This window comes from Tasmannia lanceolata, unplaced genomic scaffold (assembly GCF_043159265.1).
Source record: "Tasmannia lanceolata isolate RefF3 unplaced genomic scaffold, GAP_Taslan_0.1 ptg000015l, whole genome shotgun sequence".
Classification (NCBI taxonomy): domain Eukaryota; kingdom Viridiplantae; phylum Streptophyta; class Magnoliopsida; order Canellales; family Winteraceae; genus Tasmannia; species Tasmannia lanceolata.
This window is the reverse complement of record NW_027518692.1, coordinates 29,867,943-29,890,362: the sequence shown is the minus strand read 5'-3', so window position 1 is coordinate 29,890,362 and position 22,420 is coordinate 29,867,943. Positions and strand designations below refer to the sequence as shown.

General features: G+C 37.9%; 3 protein-coding genes across 3 annotated transcripts in view; all 3 read right to left on the bottom strand.

Moving 5' to 3' along the window:
* LOC143846248 (glucan endo-1,3-beta-glucosidase 13-like) overlaps positions 1-11,809 on the bottom strand; it is a 58,164-nt gene extending 46,355 nt beyond the window's left edge. Inside the window, exon 1 of the mRNA XM_077354678.1 lies at positions 11,791-11,809. The gene's annotated coding sequence lies outside the window, so the exon portion shown is untranslated. The remainder of the gene's footprint in view (positions 1-11,790) is intronic.
* LOC143845464 (bifunctional protein FolD 4, chloroplastic-like) lies at positions 923-6,667 on the bottom strand. The gene is made up of 5 exons (XM_077353823.1): positions 6,264-6,667; positions 3,465-3,790; positions 2,654-2,890; positions 2,311-2,478; positions 923-1,266 (listed from the first exon to the last, which is right to left on the bottom strand). Exons 1-5 carry the CDS (start codon positions 6,430-6,432, stop codon positions 1,096-1,098), a joined length of 1,071 nt encoding a protein of 356 aa, XP_077209938.1. The 5' UTR covers positions 6,433-6,667; the 3' UTR covers positions 923-1,095.
* On the bottom strand, positions 9,969-17,017 carry LOC143846250 (deSI-like protein At4g17486). Its single transcript, XM_077354681.1, has 4 exons — positions 16,560-17,017; positions 12,688-12,975; positions 10,626-10,706; positions 9,969-10,406 (listed from the first exon to the last, which is right to left on the bottom strand). Exons 1-4 carry the CDS (start codon positions 16,714-16,716, stop codon positions 10,273-10,275), a joined length of 660 nt encoding a protein of 219 aa, XP_077210796.1. The 5' UTR covers positions 16,717-17,017; the 3' UTR covers positions 9,969-10,272.
* Positions 17,018-22,420: the final 5,403 nt, after the last annotated feature.

Below are 22,420 nucleotides of genomic sequence, written 5' to 3'. Positions count from 1 at the left end.
GGCATCAGGTCCATGCCATACATAATCATTTTCCTAAGCAAATTTGATGCTCGTCTTAAAAGATATTTGCAAACTATAAACACAAAATCAAATAGCGGAGGAATGTCTCAATTGGGTGTGATGCTAGTGAGTCCCATATCTGATTTATTGTAACTATTTATTTGTTACGATTTGTTGCGGATCATCTATAGTCCCAAAATCAGAACAATCATGCATTCCTAACATTCAACAATATATACTTTTTGCTGTTAAGGGCATGTTTGGCTATCATGAAAAAAATTCATGGAATATTTGTTCACTCAAGCTAAGAGAAGGGTAGAGAGGGCTCGTTGGAGAAAGATTTGAGAAGGCCCCAAGTGAGGAGAGCATGTGATCATGTTGGTAAATTCCAAACCCAGATTGCAACGAACAAGAACAAAAAAACACAATAAACATACAGAGCAAGAACCGAGACTTTAGGTAGCTCAACAACACTTGCATCTGACAAAGGGCACTATAGATCTTTTCAGTAAAACAATTGCATCCATCAACAAGTGCACCCCTGTTCCGATATCACCACCCCCTTTTGATCGTCTTTTCATTAAAACACACAAAATGGGGTACAAATATCATTTCCATATAGTAGGGAATTGACATCCACACACAAAAATAGTAACCACACACCCTTCTGTCATTTTGTAGAATCCCATGTCTTATGACAGTTATGGTTGCCCCAGTAGGCTCATCGGTCGAAATCTATAGCTTCTACAGGTTTTAGATTATTCATAGCCATATACAAGGGGAACATCTCATGTCCTAAGATCTAAAGTTTTTTGGGTTGGAGGACTGTCCTCCCCAAGCATAGTTGGAGTAATACCTTGTGTAGAAGAATTCCTAACACTATGTACTGATTATTACCTACAAGACTGGACAAGTGTACAACTTATCATCTAAAGGCCATTTTTCTTTTCCTTTTTCTTGTGCAAATGACAAAATGTTACAGTTAAGAATGAGATACAAGACCCAAAAACAAGGGGTGTAACTGAAATACAAAGTCAGAAACTCACCTGAATTTATTTAGCTCAGCTGTTCCTCAAATTAACAAAACTGAAAACCTCACTTGAAGTTGTGCAGTCTCTTTGCAGACTCTAGAGTATTTGATAGAAGCATAGCAATGGTCATTGGACCAACTCCACCAGGGACAGGAGTAACAGCTGAAGCTATCTTTGCCACCTCTTCGTAACAGACATCACCAACCAACCGGTAACCTCGAGGACTTTCAGGATCCTGTCACACATATACAAGTCCTTCTCAGAACATGGAAAATCTCAATACAAGTAAAGAACAAGCCTTTTGCAGTTGCAAGTGCTCCTTCAATTTCTAGAGAGTATTATAGTAAGCTGTGAAGAGCGGAATTCATAATATGTATCTTAATTTTCAGAAATAGCAATAAAATATTAATTTCTTTATGAGAGGTTGATTTCTGGTAAGTAGAAATGTTATCCTTTAAATGGAACAAAATACCCAAGGTTTTTATCATTTAGAAACTTTAAATACTCTGTAAAGGACAATTATATCTTCACCTTATCAAAACTATAAATACCCTAAAGAGCTAAGAACCTTAGTAACTCCTATGAAGTTTCACCATATTTTCTTTTTGGGAACATCTTCATCTTTAGAAAGGTAGTACACATGTCAGGTTTAGGTTGTTTTAATTTCTCCTGTAGTTAAGATGGGACTTTCAGTCCCTCCCTCTTCTTTTTCAGTCAGTGTGCCCCTCAGTTAATTATCAGGAAACAAAGAGGCAAATAAATAGCCCAGAATTTGTTAAAATAAAAAGGAAAACAGAAAAAGAAAAATGAACAGGGTACCACTGAAATTACCCAATAAAAAAAATATTCTCATCAAATAACTAAAATATCATCCATTCATCACAAATGCACCATTATCCATTTTCTTTATGAAGCTATAAAAGTGTACACATTGCATTCTAGGAAATGGGGAAAGCTTTCTACATATAAAGAAATGCCTACCTGCTCTTTACTCCCATTAGGAGGAAATGGCATTTTTTTTAAAAAGGATAATGACCCCCAATTTCGGTAATGATCAGCGCAACAATGAGGAAATGCATGCACCTAAGGTCAAATTTTCATATACATGTTATGTTTCATATATTGCATAGATAAGCCATTTAATGCTTTTACGAACCCACCAAAGTTGATGATATTAGCCATCACTCATCATAAATAACTAAAGCCACGAAGCCTGCTTACCGATGAACAAACACTCAACACAAGATACTCAGAAAGTCCAAGAGCAGAAACTACTTACATCCACTGGATTGATTCCAACGTCTATCACAACTGCACCAGGCTTTATCCAGCTACCTCTCACCAAATTCGCAACCCCAGTGGCAGAGATAACTATATCTGCTTGTCTTATGATTTCCTCAGGGTTCTTAGTGGATGAGTGTACAATGGTAATGGTTGCATTTTGCCTCTGCCAACACCATCAATGTCTTAACACTAATAAAAGAATGATGAAACAAACACAGGCCACTGTAGTCCAAAAAAAAGAAGAAGAAGAAGAAGAAGAAGCCAGGAAACATTAAAAAAAAATTAAAACCGTGAAAATAGACAAAAGTTGATAGATAAATGAAAGGAAGGAATTTTACCTGCAATAACAGAGCAGCAGGCATTCCAACAATATTGCTACGCCCAATTACGACTGCTCTCTTTCCCTTAATGTCAATGCCAGATCGATGCAACAACTCTATGCATCCTTTTGGGGTGCATGGAACAAATAATGGCTCCCGACCTTGCATGGCAAGGCGACCAATATTCAATGGATGGAACCCATCCACATCTTTCTCAATGTTAACAGCATTCAATATATTTTGCTCATTCATATGCTGGTATAAAAGCAGAGAAGACCAAGAGAATAATGTCACAAAACGAAATCCAAGAGCAACATAAAACATATTTAATTCAAGAAAAACAACTAATATTTTACCATTACTATAATTATCCTAGAGGTAAAGCTGCTGACCAATTCAAGAGAAACATACTATTATTGTATCATAACCAACATATATATATATATATATATATATATATATATATATATATATATATATATCTATAGGCATTAAAATGAATAAATGATCAAAATGGCAACTCCAAGTTTTTATTATTATTTATATTTATATTTATATTTATCATCATCATCATCATCATCATCATCATCATTATGAACAAGTCAGCGTGATATTCAAACCATTTTATCATCATCATCATCATTATCTGCATACTACGACCACAACTTTACAATTATATCATGTTTTGAGTTTTACCCATCCTACTAGTAATTTTCGTAAATAGAAATAAAATATTATATCCACTTAACCAATTAAAATTTTCAAAACATTTCTTCCTATAACCATATTATTATGCAAGAAAACGAAATTTGAAAATTGATTAAAATACCCGAGGTAGAGGAAGCTGGACAAGAATGCCATGGACAGAAGGATCATTGTTGAAGCCTGAAATGTATTTAATCACTTCCTCTTCTGTGCAGTCTTCCTGTAAATTAACTTCATGAGATGTGATTCCCACAGCTTCACATGCCTTTTTCTTGTTGCGTACATAAGTTTGAGAATCCTTCCTGGTACCAACTAGAATGACTGCAAGGCCTGGAACTATGCCAATCTCATCCTTCATCCTCGATATTTCACTGGTGATCTCATCTCTGATTTGCTTGGCAATCGACTTTCCATCAATCACCTTCGCAGATGTTTCAGTAGTCATTGCCACTATAGAAACAAATAAACAGGAGATAATTCAGCCAAGGAAATAAAATAAGTCCTCCACATATAAGCATAAAACATCAATGGATAAAAAAGAATGAGTTGGTCAATGGTGTCTATGATTTTAGAATGATGATATCATTAAAGTAATTACAATTACTAATTAAAATTGAAGTGTATAAGCATAAAAACTATAATGATCGTCTCATTGCTACTGCTCCTTTGGGATTACGTGCAAAGGGGATGGATTTTGTGGAGGAATGCAAAACCATTTTTTAAAAAAAGGCATAAAACTCTCAAAGGATAAAAAAGAATGAGTTGGTCAATAGTGCGTATGGTTTCAGAATGATTATATTTATAAAATAGTACTAATGAAAATTAAAAAAGTTGCAGTGTAATTTGTATGAGGGGGAGCTGAGAATGTCGTATCAAATCATAAGTTCAAGTAAATGTCATACCATCCCAATTACCATTAATGAAGCAGCATCAATCATATATTACTTGTTTAGCAAACTTTAGTGTTAGAATTAAAAAATATTAAAGAAACTCCAATTCCTTCACAGGCCAAGCAACAGTTAAAGTCAGGCCAAGCAATAATCAGAATTTTCCCCAGACGTGTATGGAATTTCAGAGTGGAAAAATAAGGAACGTAAATTTAACCAAGATATAGATACCAAAGGTTACAAATATATTATGATGCAACTGGTTTTTCTCAACCCTGGAATAAACATTATATTAAATAGCATTAATAAAACATGTCAGTATAAAGTTGAAACAGGGACAACTTTTATTGTACATGCCCAAAAATTTGCATTAACTGGATAGTTTATGGAATTTAGCAGCAGGTTATGATAAAGCTTCACTTGGTAATATTAGAAACCATATCGGGTATAATGCCCAGGGCTAGAAAAAAACATTACCTTGTGCAGGGATTGTATATTATTCACTCCATACAAAAACACCCCCAAGAATTCTAACATAAAAGCTTAGACTGAAAAAACAGGAGCTTATAAAACAGTTCAAAATGAGGTTGATTGAGAACCACCATTTCTTTTTAATACACAAGAAAAATTACAACACCAGACTATGATTTTACTCTACCATCTCGGGGAAGCGAATTTCAATCGCACCGCTAGTAACTTCCTTGATTATGGAGAGGACTCTCTGAATGGTAGAAGGAGATTCTCCGAATGTCATCAGGTGGCTTAGAGTTTCTCACCATCATCCATGATGATTCAATCGCTTCTTTGATGAGATTTAGGATTGGAGAGCTTCATCTCGATTGGCTACTTTCATGTCAGGAGATCTGCAAATGTTATGGCAGATAGTTTGGCCAGGGATGGGGTGTATTGGAAATCGCTTGAGTTTTTTTATTTCTTGCCACCTTGAGTCTGAGTTTATTGTTTTCCTTATTCTGTGTCTTTTCTTTTATGTTGTTGTTTTTCTCTTTCTGTATCGACCATCTCGGTCTCCTTGCTTAATAAATCTATCATCATTCAAAACAACAACCAAAAAAAAATTCTATGGAGAGGACTTATGAAAAACAGAAAAAATGTACGAAAATCAGCAGATAGAAAGCAGCTTCTCCGTTGTTGCAACTTTTGATTTCATTTATCGAGCATAATAAACTCTTCAGACACTATTATAAATGCTAATCTAAACATTTTCTCAACGAGAGAAACTTTAAAGAAAAGTTACTTATTTACCAAAAACAGGCGATCAGCCTCGAAACCATGCTCAGTGCATTCTTTTACATCACCTTGTCCCCAATTTCATCGGAAACTCGAATTTCATAAGCTTACGAAACAAGATTTTCGCTTATCTACTAGAATTACTAACCCACAATAAAACTATAAATCTTTTAAATGATCTTCTAAAAGACTATAAATCTTGTTGACCGTTTAAAAGATCTTAGTACTCTTCACAGGTCGTCCGTGACTCAAACACGGGACGTAGTGGCTGCTATGAAACCAAATGTTAGGTACCTAACCAATACGCCAAAACTTCCTAAAACACGTTAGGCTAAGGCCCTTTAAACCTGTCCCATATCAGGCTTGGTCCCATCTAACCATATCATAGGCAAGTAGTGTATTTCCATCAGTTGACCGAATAAGATTTTTGCTTAGGCTCCATTTCTTTCGATGACGTAAAATTTGTTTTATGCTGTAAAAATGAACTTAAAACAAATTTTACGTCCATTTCATTTTTACGCCGAAACAAACAGAGCCTTATCTACTAAGATTACTAAACCACAACAAGACAGTATAATTTTTTTTAAGGTGTTCAAAAGATCAGATAGTCTTGTGAAATTGGGGAATTTCTAAAGATCATGGTATTTAGCTAACGACAAGGGTAGCAGAAACTTAAAGGAAATCAAATAGATACAAACTACAAATGCATATATATTTTTTTCAACTTATCCAGAAGTAAAACGATCGAACACTTAAGCTGCAAAATGGGTTTTGATTTGGGATCAAACCTGGCGTGAAGGCCAAGGATTTTCCATGGATTTGACGAGGGTTTGGTGTTTTCGGATGGAGAAAAACGGAGCAGCGAAAACGAAGGGCATTTGTGCTTCGTATCATATGGAATGGGAGAATACGAGCTGCTGAGGAAGAAGAACAATCGGAGAGGATAGTCGAGGCCATGGATTAATGAATGAATGAATGAAGGAGATTATATTTTAGAATCAGGGTTTATGAGGGAAGAGGGGTTAGGGTTTTGGAGAGGCCAGTTGCTTTTTTAGGGAAGGAAAATTGATGAGCGAATCTCTTTACCATGCGCGCTGATTTGCACTCACTCTGTCTAAAGAACTTGGTCAAAAATTAGCGCGCCCCCCTTAACGTGAATTATGTGGCAGATTTTTTCACTTTCAGGGTGCGAATTATCCAATTTATCCTACAGTGGGTGCGAATTTATCATTGCCCCAGACTTTAACGCTTTTTGACGTCAAAAAAATCATGGCCCATATTTTGGAAGAGGACTGCTTTTAGGGGTGTTGATGGGCCCAGACGATCCGATTTGGATCCGAACTTTAACGAGCAAAGGCTTAGTTGAGTTGAGTTGAGTTGAGTTGAGTAAGAAAATCTTACTTGACCTGGGTGGAATGTGCAGTGTAAGATAAATAGCCTTCATATATATCAAGCATCATTTCAGGTTTCTCCAAAAGATAAACGGTTTGATTTTGTTAGTCCTGCCGTGAATTTTTTTTTTTTTTACTTGAAAATTGTTGAGGATCCATCCTTGACAAGTGCTACGCGGTTATCTGTATTATCACCACTTCCTACAAAATAATTGCTTGAATAGTTGTGTTCTAGTTTTGTAAATGTTTTTTGCATTTTTTGAATTATATGTTATTGTAGACTGTGTTTAAATAGTTATCATAAAAGTACGCAGATTGTTTCCTAGAGAAATCTTTTCTGTTTTTTAACAAGTAGGATAATCCTTTCCCTTGGTTGCCGGAATTTTTTTGGTTCTTGGGATTTTTGTGGAATTTCCGCATGAAACCCACGTTTGGTTGGTGGATCAAAACAAAACTAAACTTTTTGCTATTCTTGCAAGTTCCTACCATTTTGGTATCAAAGCCGCGTCACGTGTTCAAGTCACGGAAGAAGCAACCAGTGAAGGGTGCTACCAGGGAAAAAAAAAAGCCAAAGTGAAAGCCATCATCGAGTGGGGTCGTAAGGACCACGAATGGGGATGCGTGGTGGAAAGTTATAGTTCTGAATCGAGGCCTACTTAGGTATGGGACTGGGTGGGACCCAGCCTAGTATGGTGCATGTTTAAAGTGCCTAGCCTAACCATCAGCTTTGGAGCTTTTGGCGTATTGGTTAAGTACCTAACAATATTAGCTTACCAAATGGTGAGTGTCGACACAAATTTTTGATGTCCACGGTGAGGGAGGGTGGGAGAGGGATAGACACTAGAGAGGGTAAGAAAAGCCTTAAAGCCAGGAAAAAGAAAACTCGACTCAAAATATGTTTATGACTTTTTTTTTTTTAGCCATTTCTCACCCTCTGTTCATCCGTGCCCTCTCAAATCTCTCCTCCGACCAATCCTACCCACTCTTTCTACTGGGAGAGACTAATTTATCATGAAAAAAAACTCCTGTTTGGCTGATTAGGCCTTATATTTTGCATGAGATGTTTGTTCGGAATGGGACGAATAACATTCGGGTCACCTCGTGATGTTCTACAAGGCCAACCGTCTTGATTTCACACACGGCTCTTGTGTGCCCTTGTGTAGGACTTTGATCGTTGCCTATTCACCAATAACTGTAATAATGTTCTTCTGCATAGTTGTTCTCCCAAAGCATAGATCAAATATTTAAGTATTAATAACTTACGGGAAATGATAAATGAGCCCCTTTTCATCACCAGGGACACCCAGCAGCAGTGTATCAATCTCGCGTTGGGGCTGATGACGGATTCAACAGATTTGATTGCCATGGAACCAGTCAAAACAAATGACCTCTTCTTCGACGTTCTCACCTGCTATGGAACCAGGCAAAACAAAGCTGACAACTATGCTCAACTATAGTCACAAATATTTCCGACTATTTTTTCTTTCAAAATGTCACAATTTTAGCATGATATTTTGATAAAAACAAGAAAACCTCAAAATAATCCTGAAAATTTAATAGATATCCTATACTATCATTTTCATGATATTTTATATATTTTTCTTAAATTATATATTTCTAAGGGATTTGCTAGCCTAGGGACCATTGCAGAGAGCAGCCACCTCATATGAATTAATTAAATGAAAAAGACAAAATATGCTAAAAAAGTGAGCTGTGTGGCTGCTCTCACATGCAACAGCCACCTGCGAAATGCCTTTCCGCAACGGTCTCTAGCAAATCCCTATTTTTAAATAGGGAAAAATACACTTAGACCCCGTGTGGTTTCTGACACATTCAACTTAACCCCTAAATCTTATGTTTAAAAAGTTACAAGTAGACCCCCTGTGGTTTCAATTTGTATAAGGTAGGCCTCCCGGTTGACGGTTCGTCCACAGATTGAAGAGTTAGGGTGATCTGATGGAGCTGATTTTTTGGGCACACCCTATCTATGTCAGGGCCCATCAAATGAACGCTTTGGATCATCCAAACAATCTGGGCCCATACCTGAATCCAAACACTACCAAAAACACAGTGGGCTTACATTGGTGGGATGATCCAAAGCGTTCATTTGATGGGTCCTAACATAGATAGGGTGTGCCCAAAAAATCAGCTCCATCGGATCATCCTATCCCTTCAATCTGTGGGTGAACCGTCAACTTATGGGGTCTACCTTACACAAATTGAAACCACTGGGGTCTACTTGTAACATTTTAAACATTAGGGGTTAAGTATTTAAGTTGAATGTGTCAGAAACCACAGGGGATCTAAGTGTATTTTTTTTCTGTTTTTCTAGATTTGTCGTGATATAAACCCAAAAGTGACCAAAAAAGTTAAAATTAAAATCTCCCAAGATATACACTTCCCCAGAAATTTCCAACACAAATATTTGCGACTCTGCTCAACAGCAACAACATCGTGTTGCTTGCTGTTATTGTCTACAGCCACAAATCCCCCAGCACAAGTTTGATGCAGAGCAAGTGTTCAAGAGTCTGCAAAGACAGGGATTCAATTCCATGTCAGGCGCAATATTTCCATTTTCTTTCTCATTGCTCTGTTTGGTTGCTTGTTTTGGGGGGATTGTAGGAGTTTCAAATGCATGAGATCTCCCAAAGATCTCCCCAAATCATGTTTGGTTGTCATTTACACCTTTGACAACTAGACAACTTCTAGACATCATTATTGGTTTTTATCCTAGGTGGTGCCTTCGTGGCGGAGATGTTCCCCCCCATAATCTGCTCCCCTTTTTTCACCAAAATGGAAAAATTTGTTGGGGGAATTAGGAGAAATTCTTGTCTCATTCTTTTTCTCTCTTTCTCTCTCTTACTTTTCTCTCTCTTCCACCTATATTTTGATAATGACACCCTACATCTTCTGCTAATTTCCTCGCGCAACCAAACACTACTTGCAAATCTCCCTCCTAATATTCTCCCCATCTTCCATTCTCTTCCATTCTTGTCTAATTCTCTTTGACATATTTTTCTCCATTTCTCCCGGCCATCTACAAGCAACCAAACAAATGGCTTCCAATATCTTCCTCTTTGTCAGTAGAGTAGTAAAAAAAGAGACACAGCAAGAGAGATTTCTTATTAAAATTCCAACACGGTTCTTCACAAAAATCGCACATGAATATTTTAAGTTCAAACTAAGATCCCCACACAAATCTTCTCAGGGATGAATTGCTAACAAGATCTACAGTTTTGTGAAAGAATTACAGGGCAAACATACAATACCAAAATGCGATTGAATACAACAGAGAAAATGTCTGAAGCTTGGAGATACGAAGGGACTGCCTTCCAATGAACACAACAAAGAAATCACAAATTGTGAAAAAGATGATTGTTTATTTGTCTCAGAAGACCTGCTTAGTTCACCTTTGAACCTCTTTGATAAAAACCATCTCCCCACCTGAAGATGGTGAGAGAAGATGCCTGTCATGATCTGTATCATCGCTTTCTGTCGGCTCGCGTGGTGTGGTGGTTGAAAGAGACTCCGATCCGTCCTCTGGAAAGAGTAGCAAAGAAACTATGCTAAATACATTCACTTGCTCAAAAAGTATTTATGGATTAAAGGGTGGTTTTGACTTTTGATCATCTTCCTTCCGTTCAAAACTAGTTTTTGTGGTTTTCTACCAGTGGAGAGAAGAAAGATTTCGAGATCTTGCTCAATAGAAACATACGACGCAAAGTCGATGCAAGTCTAATAGAAAATTCACGCACATACCAGAACACAAGTGGTACTCTGGCATCTGTTTAACTGAGGATACTTGGAGAGATTCCGGAAGCAGACAACTGCACATGGCACCTGAAATTAACATAAGACGCTACACAGTCAAACTTCAATTTGAATATGAAAGCAAGATTTATAAAGGCAAAAAAAAAAAAAACCAACATTTTAAAAAGACAACATAAAATTGAATTGCCTAGCTTTGTGACAGTTTCTAAGAGAAAAAAAGTAGAAATCTAAATGGTGGGCTCCTCAATCATCTTCATGCACATCAAAAGATCGGCCATGGCTGATCGTCTGGCTAGGGATGGAGTGTAGAGGCAGGGATTGAAGTATTTTTTATTTCCTGCCTCCTTGATTTCCTTTTCTGTTTGATATCTTTGTTTTCCTTTCTTTTGCTCTATGTTTGTACTTTGTACTATCTCGGTCTTCCCTTTTGCTTTTGAATGAAATATTATACCATTCAAAAAAAAAAAAACTCTGAGACACAAGGTTAACTTTCTAAGAAACTTGAAGACATAAACCTCCATATTGTGTATTTGCTTTCTTTTTATAGGACATCACCTCCTTTTGTATTTCGATTTTCTTTGCAATCCTCCTCACCCAAAAAAACACTCCTGTATTTTACAAGGTATTGCCTAGAACATTATCTGAAATCTAAGCACCTGCCATAACTTCACCCACCAACGCCAATAGCCAAAAGGATGGTAGCATCTACCAGATTTTGATGGGTCTATTGATTATCTGATTAAGTTAAAACGGCAATCTAGTCATTTCATTGAGCAAAACAAAAATTTACATCCCTGATTAATCGAAAAAATGCTCCTAGAGAATTTTTCATAAACGATAAGCATCCCAGGAAATCAAGGCACTTTTTTTTGTAGACAAGCTGCAAAAGAAAGACTGCTTTTGGTGAAAACAGTGAAAACGTAAACTTTTCATAAATAATGACCCTGGTTAGGTTAAGGGACTTTTAAAAGATTAAAAATTAGTTCATCAATAAAAACAACGTTAAAACAAAGAGGTTATGAAAGTAAAATAGTTTGATGCATGAAATAACAAACAATATATCGCATTCCTTGAAAATGAATAACATGTTAGCCACTCAATGACACAATGACAAGGGTATTAGGAAATAATACACTAGCCTATCCTCTTTCTTGTTTTGTTTTTGTTTTTGTCTTTTTTTTTTGGCAAGATTTCTTAATTGAATCTAAAATGAGACAAGATATAAGAACTCATAGGCAAAAAAGAATGAATACAGGCTAAAGCTTAAACTATTCTCTATTCTTATCTAACAGCTTGGCTAAAACAGCAGAAAGCCTCCCTCTCAAAGAGTATCCTCCAAGAGGATCACAAATTTCCGTTCCTAAAGCTGGTCTGAGTAAAGCTGGTCTGAGTTTTGTATCCTCTGTTTTCCTATATGAAAATTGGCAATGGTATATCTTTCATTGTGTCTCGTTCTCCCATTGAATCTTGTTCTTGTCTACTGGCAGTATAAACAACTAGTGTAGTTTCAAAATATTTCTCTTTCTTTTAGCTATTTCTCTTTATCATATGCATTTATTAATTAATACGTACAGAATATTATGTATTTCAACATCATCATATCCAACTGTATGGACAAATTAGCTGTCGAGTTCCCAGTGCCACCTTGCCAGATACTTTGTGCCCGGGTCTGCCATCAATACACTTGTCCACATCATAGTTTTAAATTTCGGCCGAAATATTTCGGATTCGGTTTGGACCGAAACCGAAAGTACATTGAATCAGTTTTTTATAGGATTTCGATGAAATTTTGCCGAAAGTTACATGATTTTGACCAAAATTTTAAAAATTTCCACCGAAATTTACATAAATTCGGACAAAATTTCCACCAAAACCGAAATATTTCAATTTCAGTGGTGGCTAAAACTGACACTGAAACCAAAATTTAAATCCTTTATCCACATTTATCTGGCTGCTGGAGGTTTTGAAAGTTGAATAGTGAAATAGCAAACACATTACATAAAACAGGTAATGCTGAAAGGTAACAAAAATCACAAGGCAGAACCCATACCCAATCCTGCAAGACGATTCACCCAACCAGGGATCCGTCTCCCAGTCAATCTCAAGCAAACATCATCTGTAAAGTGGTTGCAATTTTTGGAGATAAGGTGATAGGTGTCTCCATGATATTCTGAAGCAATATTTTCCATAAATGCTCGAAATTCAGAGGAAGGGATGCTGATATTGCCCAATGAAATGGAACATCTGTAGATGAAACCTGGGCAGCTCTTTGGTTCCACCTCAAAAATACCACTAGTTGGGAAATCATGTGCTCCAAATCCATACTCCGAACCATGGACTGTTTAAAAGTCAGACAACAATGTATGTATCCATCAGATTACACAAAAAATTCACATTCTCGTTAAAAAAAAGTTCAGCTTGAAGCCACTCAAAAAAAAAAAAAAACTAAGTTTGAATTGTATATAGTTAATAGAGACTGCGTTAAGGAAGTCCAACAAATGAAAACCAGACCATGCACTCAACAACCCAGGCAAGACCTTAGAAGACTACATAGAACTACTGCAAAGATATCTACAGTAGTGCTAGACTGTTATCTTCCTGTGAATAAGAAGCTCAATGCCAGGTTCAAAAGTCAAAGATCATTCCAACCATAGGATGCAAAATTTAAGCTTGGTGCTATTCAGATTACACTACATTTTTATTTTTTTTTGAAGGAGAAACAATCAAGGACACGTAATGCACCCATGAAAACTTTAATTTGAACTGCCTGCTGAGACTGAGTAGCAATTTTTGCGTATATGTATACAAGAATCTTTTTTTTTTGTGGGGGGGGGGAGAAAAGTAACAATTTTATTCAATGAAGCGAGATTGTAGTATATGAGAGAGGGACAAGGCATCCCACAAGTAGTAATACAACTCGATAACCCCTACAAATATAATGTATACATGAGGCTACCCATTTCCTCCCTTCGCCTATGAGCCAATCAATGATTTCCACATCCTTTGCCAAAATATCTGCCAACCGTTTCAGAAGCAAGAACTCAAGTTGTATCTTTTCACATGTATCTCTTATCTCTGTGATGACAATTGTGAACTCCCATGGGCCCAATGATTTATTTCCCGATGATTTATTTTGAGCCCAAGCCAAAGCATTTGACGAGTTGCCTTCAATGATTACGGGCCCCAATTGGACGTTCACGAACCATCTTATATGTATAGAATCTTGGCCTTTTAATTTTCTTTTCGTTCGGATGGAAATTACATTCAGTGTCCATACCCGTGGTGGGGGGCTTCGCTTTATAAATAGTACAAATTCCGCCTTCAATGATTACGGGCCCCAACTGGTGGTTCACGAACCATCTTATATGTATAGAATCTTGGCCTTTTAATTTTCTTTTTGTTCTGATGGAAATTACATTCAGGGTCCATACCCGTGGTGGTGGACTTCGCTTTATAAATAGTATAAATTCCTTTCAATATCTGACGACATCATTGCAACTCTTCAAGGCGTCCATACTCGTGGTGTGGCCCAAAGTCACATCTAACTCCACCCATTAAGACCTGCCTCTACAGGTCCATTATTCGCATTCATCCCCTTACCTGCTGCCCACGAGAAGTACTGCCATCCTTAGTTTTCCCCTGATTCTAAGTTATAGACATTATAACAGCAAGCCATTTCAAAAAAAAAAAAAAAAGACATTATAACAGCAAAAGCAGCTTTGTAACCAATCAAAGTTCTTTTGCTCCGAAAACGAGAAACTATTCAGTGGAAAAAATCAGGATTGTGCAAATATGATTATTAAAGAGGTATTTGAAATAAATTCATGTGATATCTTTCCCAATCACACTCTTATATTTGCATGGACCCACCATCAGTTGTATGCTGTTGCTTCTGCAAGTCCTAATCCAGTTTTCTCTAAAAGATCGATAAGCAAACAGTAACTTGTAACGAGAACACTCAATTTGAGTGTGGGAATTAAGGTTGCCAGAGCGGGAATCGAAGGCTCCCAGGGAAAAATCCTGCTCAAGGTTGCCAGAGCGGGAATCGAAGGCTTCCAGGGAAGAAGCCTGCTTCCTTGGTGGGAATAGATGATGATAGAACTTTGTATACGTTAATGGAATGCAAGATGTGGTAGAACCTATGATTTAGCAGACACTTTGAATTTATTGCTGACACACGTGTCCTACCGTGTCCGACACAACACGCGTGTCCACATGTGTCGACACTCTTTTGGACACTTTTAAATGTATTGCTAGAAGTGTTAGAGTTAATGTGGGCGTGTGGACACATATTTGTGTAATAATCAATAATTTTATGTGCATGTACGTGTCACCATTTCTAGATTTTTAGATCTTGCCATGGTAGACAACTCATATCCGTGTCGAAACTCGCGACACAAAACCATGTCGACAAACTATGATTATATACGCTTTCTATTGTAGCCGTGTCCCCGTTTCTAAATTTTGGGGGTTTGCCATGTCCGACACTCCGTGTCAGAGTCGACACGCGACACCCGTGTCTGTGTCCACAAATCATTGGTTAGAACTCTGTATATCTTAAGTCTTGTAGATTCAAACTTTTAGTTTTACGAGTTACACCAAAAGAATATTCTTCTTTCTTTCATATTCTACATTGTGGTCAATAGAACAGTTTTTTTCCGGAAAGACAGAAACAGTTTGCTAGGAACAGATAATGAGTCAATAATAAAGCAGTTTTCAACAAAAAAAGGGCTAACAATAGCACAATCATAAATGCAACACACCTATTTATTCTAAGACCAATTGTAATCTGAGATGCAAATCCTTTGTGCAAAAAATTCTTGAGGATAAAGGATACAAAGTGAAATTTACCATCAGCTTCTGAACACGATATTGTACAGTAAACCACAAAACATCTTCCCAATGGTTATAAAAGTGTGAAAAAGAAAAGAAACAACAAATCCCACCCTTACATTCATAGATCAATATCACCCTCCATTAAAAAAATACAAAGTCGCCCAAATTTTTATCACTGAACTACACGGTGCTAATCATCATCCCCGGATTAATGGTGTTGAATAACATGTATTAGGGTAGTTTAGACATTACTTGTAGTAGTTACGGGTATTGTAGTTAGTGTACATCGTTGCCCTAGTTTGGGCCTATATATACATCATTTACCTGAGGAGCTCCCTAGTGGAGACTCCATCTTTCCATTCCTCTTCTTCTTCCTCTCTCTAACCCTAATCTCCATTTCTAACAAATGGTATAATCTAAGAATAGGCCAATAGCAAAATCAAACAGACAACCACAAACCCAATACCCCTCTTCATCTCAAACAATCCCATTTCACACGTGACCTAAAATATAACAAAAAGATATCACTCAAGCCACATAAATCAACAAATTCCAAGCCATTAGTATATATCTAGTCCAGAGAAAATGAAACAAAATCAGATCAATCCTCATTAAGGTAATTACCATAATCGAATTGATGATAGTAGCTTTAAAAAAAGAGGACGAAAAATGAAAAGATAAACATAAACCAAAAACCCTTATCTCAAACAACCCATTTCAATTATACTATTAAAGACAGAAATTCCACTGAATCACAAAAAACTGTACCATCATCCAACAACATAAGTCGACAAAATTTTGCCTCAACTACATAACACTCACTTTAACATTCACGGATGAACAATGTACGAAACAGAAACGCAAAAGACCAATTCCCCATCATCTAAAATCCCCAACCTCAAGATCATGCCACTAAAACCAAAATTGATTAGAATAGTAAGATTTTCTGAAAACCCATCACTCAAAAAACACAATTTCTAAAAACCCATCACTCAATTAACACAAATCAACAAATCCGAACACACTACTGAATAACTAATAAAACAAAAATCCAGAACAATAGAAGAGAAGAAAAACAGATGTCACCTTCAATTCCCGAATGAAAGATCCCCAATCCAAAAAAGTACATGTAATTGTTCAGAGGTGTGAGGTCATACACGTTCAAGAACACTTGACTAGTACAATTACCATCGTTCACTTGGGAAGAAGGGCTCGATATCATGCTCCCCATAAAACCCACCATTCAAAAACCCTAACAAGCCATCAATCCAAGAAAAGCGGAGGATTCTCAGGATCTCAGATTTTTAGAGCCAAAATATAATGACAGAAAGTAGGAAACCAGCACACGGTTTTAGCGTTCGCCACCCATGAAAAAGATTTATTTATTTTTAATTTACTTTTTAAAGATCCCGTACGAATACCCTTCACTACCATGTTCATGGAGGAATTGGGAGGATTTTAGACATCAGATAAATGCCTACAAATGAGGATCGTCAATATCTGCGTGGGACCAGTAGGGTTTGTTTGTTTTTTTTTTGTTGAGAAAGATGATCGAGAGTACATGGTAAAATGATACTTCTACTGGTTTTACCCAGCATTTTACAACATATTGTCTAGGGCTGCAACAGGGTCGGGTTTTTCATGACCCTAGCCCAACCCTAGATCCCATAATCTCAGCCGTGACCCGTCCTGACCCGCCCTCACCCTGAGTCAGGGCCGGAAAACCTCAACCCATTACCCGCCCTACAGGGTATTGTGCTGGCCCTGGCCCGCCCTAATTGGCCCTGATTGGGCAGGGCCGGCCCTAATTGACCCTAGTGCAAATACCTGTTAAGAGTGCCAAAAATAAAGCAACCACTTATCATATGGAACAAAATGATCAATAAACAGAAAAATGGAACAAAATAAGACAATATGAATTCAACAACATGCGGGCAACATAGACAATTAATAATAATAATCTAAAGAAACATCAATCCAAGATAATAGAAAACATTAGCAAAAGAAACATGCACAGATGGTTCAATTCTATAATAGAAAACTCAGGGTCGGGCCGGGTCATACTCGAGGCATTAACCCAAAACCCGCCCCACCTGAGTCAGGGTAAAAAAAAATAAAAAAAATGAACCCTGACCCGCCCCCAGGGTTAGAAAATCCAGCCCTGACCCTATTCGGGTTCAGGGCGGGTCAAGGCTGACAGGGCCAAACTTGCACCCCTCTATTTATTTCACCCTCATTTAGTCATTTTGTTTGTATTTCTGGCCCCCCTTTCGGGCAAACCAATCCCACCTTTTCTTTTCTTCTTTAAATGGCTTGCAAGTAGTTAGAGCTTTTATGGGAAGTGTAATAAATTGGGGAATGGTATCATAAAAATCGTGAGAGGGGGGAATTATCAATAGATTTGAGGGGTAGGATCATCCTGTGGAAATGATTTTTGGGAAACAACCTACACATTGGCGGTTTGGATCATTCTATGATGTGTTCGGGACAGTACTTTTTGAAAAATATGGGACAATAAGGGCTTACACCATATAAAATCTCTAGCAAAATCGGTCCCCTGAACCGGTTGTGCTCATAGGGCAGTAATATATGCTATCCGCAAGGGCCCCCTGAACCGGTTTTGAAGCTACAAAGCTATACAAACCGGTCTCTCTCTCCAGCGTTACTCTTGGTGGGCCCAACAATTAATTTATTTAAATCGCCACACCATAGGATGATCCAAACCGTCCATTTGATGGGCCTACATCTTAGGCTGCGCTCCTAAAATAGCATTTCCATATGATGATCTGAGCCCTTCGACCTAACCTTTTTTGGGGCACAACCTATTTACATTGTGGTCCATCCAATGGATGGTTTGGATCATCCTATGGTGTGGGTCGTACAGTCGATTTTGAAAAATACTTTGATGGACCAAATAATAAAGGCCTTTCCCTGGAAATGATCTCTATATTGGAATATGCACGGAAGTGCAATTTTTCTTTTAAAAATAAAGTGGGTCCACCTTGTTCAAATATATAAACCATTCAATTGGTAGGTCCCAATGTAAATAAGTTGTACCATGAAAATCATCTCCAATCGGGTGATCCTAACTCTTTATTCTATAGAGATTTCTATATGGTGTAGTTTATCTACAGATCAAAGGGTTTGGATCATCCGATAGAGTTGATTGGGGGGCCTAGTAACGCTAAGGCCCAATTTTAGGTCCCACCCATATTTTTCAAAATGAAGTATACGGTCCACACCATAAGATGATCCAAACGGTCCATTGATGGGCCCCAACGTAAATAGGTTGTGCCCCCAAAACATCATTTCCATAGGATGATGGCAACCCTCCGATCTATAGAGGTTTCCATAATGTGCAGTTTCTCTTTAGATTGGAGGGCTAGGATCATCCTATGGAAATAATTTTTGGGGACACAACCTATTTATGATGTGGCCCATCAAATGGACAGTTTGGATCATCCTATGGTTGTGGGCCATACAATTCATTTTGGAAAAATTGAGTGGGGCCTACCTTGCTTAAGGATAAAATAAATTAATTGCTGGGCCCACCAACCATTCATGTTGGAGAGAGAGAGAGAGAGAGAGAGAGAGAGAGAGAGAGAGAGAGTTGTATATTGTTGTAAGCCTTAAGCCTTTGTTCCAAACTAGTTGGGGTTGGCTAATGAATCATTTAGAAAATTTACATGAAGATGGTGAAAGGATCTACTTGACTAAGTATAATCTTGACACTAGTTGGGTTCGTCTATATGGATCATTTTCTTCCATTCTCTCCTATCAAAGGTTATGTTCTCTATTATGTTTCTTGCCATCAAGTCTCTCCTCACTGTTTCGATTCAAGTCGTTCTCGGTCTGCTCCTACCTCTTTTTACTCCATCAACTTGGCACGAGTCGCTTCTTCTCACTAGAGCATCAAAAAGCCTGCGTTGGATATGCCCAAACCATCTTAAGCGGTGTTCTCTCATCTTCTCATCAATTGGTGCCACCCCCACCTTTTTGCGGATGTCTTCATTTTAAATTCTATCTAACATTGTGTGGCCGCACATATCTAACCATCCGCATCTCCGCTACACTCATCTTATGCACATGCTGCTTCTTGGTGGCCCAAGATTATGAGTCGTACAGCATGGCTGGCTTCACAGCTGTCTTATAAAACTTTCCCTTCAACTTGGTGGGTATTTTACGGTCGTACAGAACTCCTGAAGCATGCTTGCACTTCAACCAACCTACTCTTATTCTGTGGTTGACATCCTCATCAATCTCTCCTTCCTTATGTAGGATTGAACCAAGATAGCGAAAGATATCCCTCTTAGGTACCTCTTGTGCAGTCACATTTAGTACATCCCCGTCCCGTCTCCTTACATTACTAAAGTTGCGCTCCACATACTCTGCCTTAGTCCTGCTCAGTCTAAAACCTTTGGATTCCAAAGTAGTTCTCCATAACTCTAACTTAGCATTAACTCCTGCTTTAGTTTCGTCAATTAATACCATGTCATCTGCAAATAACATACACCACGGCACCTCGTCCTTTTAAGATTTAATCACTTCCGACCAGGTTCCCATGGAACTCTAGGTTCTCCATGTGAGCCTCCACTCTCAACATTGATAGGGTATTAGAGTCTTTATGGCTCTGTTCACTTCTTTTCGCTGGTGCTGTTTCCCCTGGAAAACAGCCTTTTTTTTCCCTGACAAGACCTTGACAAGACAGAATTTCTGTGTTCACTTCTTTTCCTGGGAAAACTAATATCAGATGTGGAATTTCTTATTTAAAGGCTAAAAATGATGTGGAAATTGACTTTTTCCTGTTTCTTGAGATTTGCTTTCCGATTAAATATATCGGAAAGAGGCTTTCCATGGAAAACGAAGCATTTTCCTCTTCATTCCTTTCCCTTCTGCCATGTCACCTGGAATGGAAAGAAAAATGAAATTCTTTCCTTTCCTTTCCGGGGAAAAGAAGTGAACAGAGCCTATAAGAATGGTTCCCAAACCTTGGAATCCAGAAATGTCGGGTGATATCAAGAGCCTTCTTCTTGTATCAAAGTTAATTTTGAAATTCAACGTCATTTCAACTTTTCGGTATTGTTGAGAAAGAAGAAAAAGGAAAATGAGCACCCCATTTCACGGGTCAGGGCTCTCGAATCAGGAACTGAGCGACTCAGAATAGTGGGCGAGTCACGACTGTGGTTACAAAAAGGGAAAGCCCCTGGTCCGCCCAGACCCATCCTTACAAGATGAGGCCCGGGCAGACCACCTCCTCAAAATAACCTTCTTCTTCTCTTTCTCCACCATAGTAAATAAAATAAAACCTATCTAATAATCTTTTTAGCATCCTCTTTCCTTTTAAAAGTCATCAGAACCTCATTTTTTTCCTCCTAGTAAAGACCGATCGTTGATGGGATGGATTCAATGCCTTACCCCTTCCGGCTCCATAACCAAGCCCCTTACTCAGAAGCTCTACGCAGCTCAAACAGAGTCATGTCAGGGTCTAGGACTTGTTCCTTTTTAGGTGGTGACTCTAAAAGGGGACTTGTTGCCCATCCCATGAACGTGGTACGTCTCCTGAGAATATGTCTCTTACAAAGGACTCACATATCGAGATATATATCGTGGAATCAGAGACTTTGTTAGGTAATCAAAATTCATAAAAAAAAGTTATTAACTGGTGTTTTGTCAAAATTTGCAGTGGGGGCTGATAAATTCACCTTAGTATGTACAATCTCTCTCACTGAATTATTTAGATCTTTGAACAAGTTAGGCTCCACCCTGCCATACTTACTCTCACAACCATTACTCTCTCTCTCCTCTATGAACACGAGTAGGGCATAACAATGAATGTTTTAGATCTTTAACGATCTTTAAAGAAGGTGGACACCTTGTAACATTTTATCTTTTTAAAAATGTTGCCTTGGCTCACTTTTTTGGAAGATCCAAAATTCATTTAACCCAACGTAAATAGGCCATGCGATTTTTGATCCGGTCAAACCCCATTTTTTTACTTCCTACTTACATAAAAAATCAAGGGGCAGACTCTGCCCCTTGTGATTTTCATGGTCGGCCACCATATAAATTCTCCAACATATCTCTTTTTGATCCGGTCAAACCCCATTTTTTTACTTCCTACTTACATAAAAAATCAAGGGGCAGATTGTGATTTTCATGGTCGGCCACCATATAAATTCTCCAACATATCTCTATATGCAAACAACACATTTAGTAGGGGAAATATGTTCATCCACTCTCGATCCGAAATTTCGGATTTCGGTTGGGACCGAAACGAAATGGCACCCAAACCGAAATTCCCGAAATGTAAACAAAAATAGGAAGACAAACGAAAGAAGAGGGAGACACACCCGTATATTCTTCTTTCCCCTCACGTCAAAGTCAAAATAGGCTTTCAATCTTTTCAAGTCCACGGATCACTCTCACACGGCTTGCTTCGTTGTTAAGGGTCAAAAGATTCATAGAAATCTACTTCTAGTCCATAAAACAAAACTTACTACAATCACAAAATACAATAACTTTAGGGTTTAGGCCCTTTTGCTTTCGAGCTTGAGAACCGATTGTGAGTCCAAAACTGATTATTGTACTCAAATTTACGTTTAATTTGGAGTCCAATAATCAGTTTTGGACTCAAAGTCGGTTCTAAAATCCAAAACAAACGGGGCTAAGAAAATTCACAGACCCTGTGTTGGACTACTATCAGAAAAAACTATGTGGAAAAATCAACCCCAGTATTACAGCGTTTTCATACCATCTCTCACTGTAGAGAAAAGACCGGCTAGAGTTAGCATGAGTCAATGAATGTTTCATTACATCTACACATGAAGCTTCTTAGAATGGGGCATTCAGCATCTTTAAATACAGGGGCCCAAGTGGCAGAAATGAAGCCATTAAATAAGGGAAAAAAAAACAGAAGTGGGACAAATCGACCCAGTTAGACATGATCA

Bases quoted from the DNA above. Each gene is read 5' to 3' on its own strand.
- LOC143845464 (XM_077353823.1), bottom strand. From the start codon at position 6,432: ATGGCCTCGACTATCCTCTCCGATTGTTCTTCTTCCTCAGCAGCTCGT. The intron at 3,791-6,263 runs GTTTGATCCCAA...TTGTTTCTATAG, and splicing joins ATCCTTGGCCTTCACGCCAG to TGGCAATGACTACTGAAACA. The intron at 2,891-3,464 runs GTATTTTAATCA...CTTTTATACCAG, and splicing joins TCCAGCTTCCTCTACCTCGG to CATATGAATGAGCAAAATAT.
- LOC143846250 (XM_077354681.1), bottom strand. From the start codon at position 16,716: ATGGTGGGTTTTATGGGGAGCATGATATCGAGCCCTTCTTCCCAAGTG. The intron at 10,707-12,687 runs GTATGGGTTCTG...TGTTAATTTCAG, and splicing joins GAATCGTCTTGCAGGATTGG to GTGCCATGTGCAGTTGTCTG. The intron at 10,407-10,625 runs GTATGTGCGTGA...TACTCTTTCCAG, and splicing joins AGAGTACCACTTGTGTTCTG to AGGACGGATCGGAGTCTCTT.